We start from the raw sequence: 4,902 nt of genomic DNA, 5'->3' as shown, positions 1-4,902 counted from the left end.
TTATCTATGAAGCCCACATCGTTTCTGGGACACCACTCAGACAGCCAGCAATTTAAGGAGAACATGCGGCTAAACATGTCACTCCTGGTCTGATTGGGGAGGGGACCAGAGAAAACTACAGAGTCCCACAAAGTTACACACCGATTCAATATTGATTTTAGTGACCTCCGATTGTTGTAACCAGGTGTCATTACTGCCGACGTGAATTATGATTTTACTGAATTTACGTTTACCCTTAGCCAGCAGTTTTAAATTTCCTTCAATCTGAATCAAAATCAGAAATACTTTATCCCGAAGGAATTTTGTCGCCTGCTCTGGCCCCTGTTAGTCAGTGCTGGTGGACACTGATAGTGTCTTGGGTGCCTTGAAAAGCGCTATATAAATCCATTATTATTATTATTATGTCGCTGATCATTTATTGCCATACATAAAATGTCATTTTTTGCCTGTTGCCAAATATCCTAAAATTAGCCTGGTCATAGTTCAACGATAGTGTATTGATCTCAGTCAGCTGATCTAAACCTTTGCTGTTGCGTCCGAGCTGTGTTGGATAAATCTGAGCTGCAGTAGAGCCACTGAGGTGCAGCTGTTTGCTCTAAAATCATGCAACACCCACTCAGTTTATAGACTCCTTCTAAAGAGGTTTCTTTTGGAAATGTTCCTGCTTGCAGTGAGAGTTTGGCGTTGTTATGATCTCACTTCTACTTTTGTGTGTCCATCAGAGCTGGAGCTGAGGCAGCAGCGGGGTGTCCTCTCTGCGGGTGCGTTGGTTTTGACCGTCAGGGACCGCCAGGAGCCGCTGGGCAGCGGCGGGGCAACGCTGAACGCTCTGCTGGTGGCCGCGGAGCACCTGAGCAGCAGAGCCGGGCACACAGTGAGTCCTCAGCCGCTCTCCTTCACCTGATCCTTAGTGACCATGACCCTGCAAAAACCAGAGAACCCAAAGATGTGCCCGTTGTTTTGATCTAGAAAGCACATGATCTCCTCGGATCGTTTCTCTCTGCGTGATTCTCGGTTTAGAATAATCCTCCTTCGTCTTAGCTGTGTCTCAGTCTGAAACATGCTGCTTTAGCTCCTCCCACTGCAACAGGAGACAAACTGTCACACGTCCTTTATGCGATCACCTGTTTTTCTCTCAGGTGGTGACTGCCGACGTCCTGGATGACGCTTACATCCTCATCCTCCACACGGTGAGTCAGACAGCAGCGCCTCTCTGATGTTTTTGTGCCGTGGCTGATTTTTCCGATCGGTCCTCAGGGTCGGGACTTTCCTTGGAGCTCCTGCAGCCGAGCGTTCTGCTGGCTTCCCGAAGAGAAGCCCGATCAGAAGGTCCAGGCTCCAGTCTGCTGTCTGGATCTGCTGCTGGACCGCCTCAGCAACCAGGTGAGCTTCCACACCGTCCCCAGAAAGACCCTTTAAACGTGGGATGCTGCAGGGTTGTGTGTCGGGGCCACTTCAGTTTGCCTTGAATCGCTGAACACTGTTGTGTTTTCGTTCAGATCTGTCCCGGTTCTCCTCCCGGTGTTTGGGTCTGCAGCACCGACATGATCCTCGCCGTCCCTCCTGACTTTGGTAAGTGTGCCACACACAGTACTCTCAGTGCGCACCTACAGTACTACTGCATGCTGGTAGAGCACAGTGAGAGGGTCGAAGCCCCGGTGATCCTGGAAACGTCATGAATTTAATCGAACCATCCCCCTCCTCCTTGTCACGCTTTCGTGTTGGTCAGGTTTGTCCTGGGACGGATTCTCAGGTGTTCGGGTTTTGGCGTTACCTGGTGACGTCACCTATGCAGCCAATCATGGGGTCTACCTGTCCGACTCACAGGTGCTCACTTAGTTCATTCACACCTTTTTTCCATGTGCTCTCCTCTTTTCTCTTTTGAATATTTAAATGTTGTTTTCCGTCAGGGACGAGTCAGAGACATCATCTATCGAGGCACCAAAGAGCAGATCCAGCGCGCTGCAATGCCTGATGGGAAAGTGCCACTGGTGCGTCTTCTAGCTCAAATCAAACACACCTTTTAATTCTCCAGGAGAAGCCATTTAGGCTCAAACTGAAGCACATCACAAAGTCACTGACAGATTCTCCACGGCCGAATACTTTAAGACTGATCATTTTATACTTTTAATCATTTTAATATAATTGTGATTTTTTTTTTAATGTCATTTTGAGCCTTTGTGTTTAATAATCACTCTGCACATGTTGGTTTATGCTCATGGTGAGGTGTGTGTCTGCAGGTGTCGGGTCCGGTCTTCTTCAGCAGGTCCGTGTCCGAGAAGTTACTGCAGACTCACGTCACGCCGCCTCTGGACGGCTGCACTTACCTGGGGCTGGACTCTGGAGCTCCGCCCCTCCAGGTACGTGTATTTGTCATCCAGGGAAGTTAGTCTGGAAGAGAACTAAGACTTGGAGATGTCATGATGAAGGATGAGAGTTTCAAGTGGAAAAAAAAGATAAATACGAGAAAGTTGCTGAAGTTGTGTAATGGAAAGAAAAAATGTTTTTTGGATTAAAATAAATTAAATATATGAAATTAAACACCAAATATATGATACATGAAACTATGAAAGTCCATAACCCGAGCATTGATGTGATCTACAAAAAATAGATCAAAATATTATATGTGATATTATATGTGTAAAAATGAAGTGAAATGATTTGTAATTAAAAATAAAAAGTCAAAACAATCCTTTCACTAAATCGAGAAATATGAGTTTTAACAAAACAACTAAAGTTTGAGTTACGATGCTGATTTTATAAAGTGTGTGACTGTGAGTCCCGCCCACAGGACTAACATGACCTCTGACCTGTACTCGTTTACCCGAGATCATAATCCCAGTTTGAAACATCGACACTGAGCGGCGTGAATCACCGTGGAGACGATGTTGGGCTTTTTGTAACGACTTTTGTTTGTCGGGCGAGTCGCAGTCATCGTCATGGCTACTAGACATCTAACCGTAGAAAGTTCAGATCCATCACGCGTGACGATGAGGCCCTCACACGACGAGACGTGCTGCGTTCAAGGCGTTACAGAGTTACCTGCTCCGACAGATGGCCGGCTGTAATTTAACGTCCTGTCGTCCATATTTAAAAGCAGCTGCACGAGCTGGAGCGATAAAGATTCCCGAGTTGTTTCCTGGTGGATGCTGATGTGACTCCTCGCTGTGGTTCCTCCTCAGGTGTCTCTCTTCCTGGACGTGTTAAAGTGTCTCTGCTCGGATTTGACTCGGGATCAGTTTGTGAGCGAGGAGCGAGCCGGCTGCAGTTCAGCGGTCGGGCTGGAGGGGGCGGTGGTGAGGAGCGGCAGGGCAGAGCTGTGGAGGATCCTGAGAGGAGCTCTGCTGAGTCTGGGTCAGTTTCTCCGCCTCCTCCGTTCGCTCTTTCTTTATGCCGCCGTTGCCTCCTGACATGTCCTCGTTTCACAGTGTACGTCCCCGGCGGTCGCTACGACTACCTGACTCTGTCTGGGAAGGCGCACGTCGACCGACTGAGCCGCGATTGGACGGGGAGAAACACTCTCTCGCATATCCAGGTGATTGTTCCTGCCTCCATCCTTTATGTACAGTTTATGAATAATTGTGTAATTGGTGCTTGTTTTTGTGGGCATGTGAGAAACTAAGCGCTTCCCCGACTCCAGCTTCCCCATGTTGTCAAAATGAAATAAATACATCAGAAAATGACACGTGAATTCATTCAAACTGGAAATACATGTTAAACACATTAAAATATTTTTATATGTTAATTCCTTAAATGTGTCGTTAATTAATTAAACTACATTACGAAGTTTTGTAAAAACATGTAGTTGTTTTACAGTTTGATGAATTATGTCACGTTCTCTGTCCTGCTGTGTGTCTCGAGCGTCTTTCAAAGCTTTTCTTTTAATGTTTTTATTTAAAGGGACAGTACATATGCACCTGTGACTTAATTTGAAATGCATTCTGGGATACCCTATTATCTAGGATCTCTCTGAACTGCAAAATAATAATAAGTTTTCAAAATAAAACGACTTCATATTTTGAATTGTTTATTCTCTCGACCCTCCATACGTGATGTGGGATGATTTCTGACTGAAGGACGACAGCTTATTTCCACAGATTTGATCATCAGCGGAAAATTCACGGAGGGTTCATTTAGTGAGACAAATGTCACGCAAGCTCAGCGATGACTGCAGTTCTTGTTGTGGCCACCAGAGGTCAGGCCTCCATTATTGATCAATCAACAAGCGTTTAACTCTGCTCCACTTCCTGTTTCATCAGAACGAGGACGTGTTGAGCGAAGGAGGTCGGGTGATCAATAGCGTTTTGGAGGGAGCCGTTTCCGTGGCTGCAGGAGCAGTGGTGCAACACTGCCACCTACAGGTGGGGAGGAGTTTCAGACCCAGACTGTATTCTGACTGCACTCTCCTGAGAGCGGAGTCTAGTATTTCCACACTGCATGTTTCTCCAGACATGATGTTAGATCAGAAGCAGGAAGTCAGTGTTTTTATGGAGACAACGTGTCAACATTTCCACCGTCTGACCGTCAGGGTCCTCTGGACGTCCCAACAGGCTGTCTGCTGTCGGGTCTCGAGCTGTCGACCTCACCAAGTCTCCGGCTCCTGCCTCTCAGCAGTGACATCATCATCCAGGGACATCGGATTGAGCTGGGGGAGCTGCAGCTGTACGTCTACACGGTGATGGGAGCGCACGACGACCTGGAGGTAAAACACAGGAGATCTTTATATTCTCCTGGGCCGCCGCCTCCTCAGGGCATATGTGGCGTTCCAGTGTTATCTGATGTCTCCTCCTCTTCCTCAGATCTCCTCTGACGACAGCAACGCTTCCTTCCTCAACCAGACGTGGAACAACTTCTACAGCAGGACGGGAACACAGTAAGACTCAGCATCTCTCACCCACAGCC

The 4,902-nt window shown here is 47.2% G+C and overlaps 1 protein-coding gene across 1 annotated transcript in view; it reads left to right on the top strand.

The window, feature by feature from the left end:
• Window positions 1-4,902, top strand: part of fcsk (fucose kinase) — an 11,854-nt gene that overhangs the window by 2,143 nt on the left and 4,809 nt on the right. Inside the window, exons 2-13 of the mRNA XM_005745122.1 lie at window positions 723-874; window positions 1,140-1,190; window positions 1,258-1,383; window positions 1,500-1,572; window positions 1,730-1,827; window positions 1,911-1,991; window positions 2,241-2,360; window positions 3,183-3,354; window positions 3,429-3,535; window positions 4,260-4,361; window positions 4,529-4,702; window positions 4,800-4,873. Coding sequence (XP_005745179.1) covers window positions 723-874; window positions 1,140-1,190; window positions 1,258-1,383; window positions 1,500-1,572; window positions 1,730-1,827; window positions 1,911-1,991; window positions 2,241-2,360; window positions 3,183-3,354; window positions 3,429-3,535; window positions 4,260-4,361; window positions 4,529-4,702; window positions 4,800-4,873 — 1,330 coding nt within the window. The remainder of the gene's footprint in view (window positions 1-722; window positions 875-1,139; window positions 1,191-1,257; window positions 1,384-1,499; window positions 1,573-1,729; window positions 1,828-1,910; window positions 1,992-2,240; window positions 2,361-3,182; window positions 3,355-3,428; window positions 3,536-4,259; window positions 4,362-4,528; window positions 4,703-4,799; window positions 4,874-4,902) is intronic.

The sequence above is a fragment of the Pundamilia nyererei genome, unplaced genomic scaffold (genome assembly GCF_000239375.1).
Source record: "Pundamilia nyererei isolate P.nyererei 1_Seehausen unplaced genomic scaffold, PunNye1.0 scaffold00154, whole genome shotgun sequence".
NCBI lineage: Eukaryota > Metazoa > Chordata > Actinopteri > Cichliformes > Cichlidae > Pundamilia > Pundamilia nyererei.
This window is presented reverse-complemented; position numbering and strand designations above follow the sequence as displayed.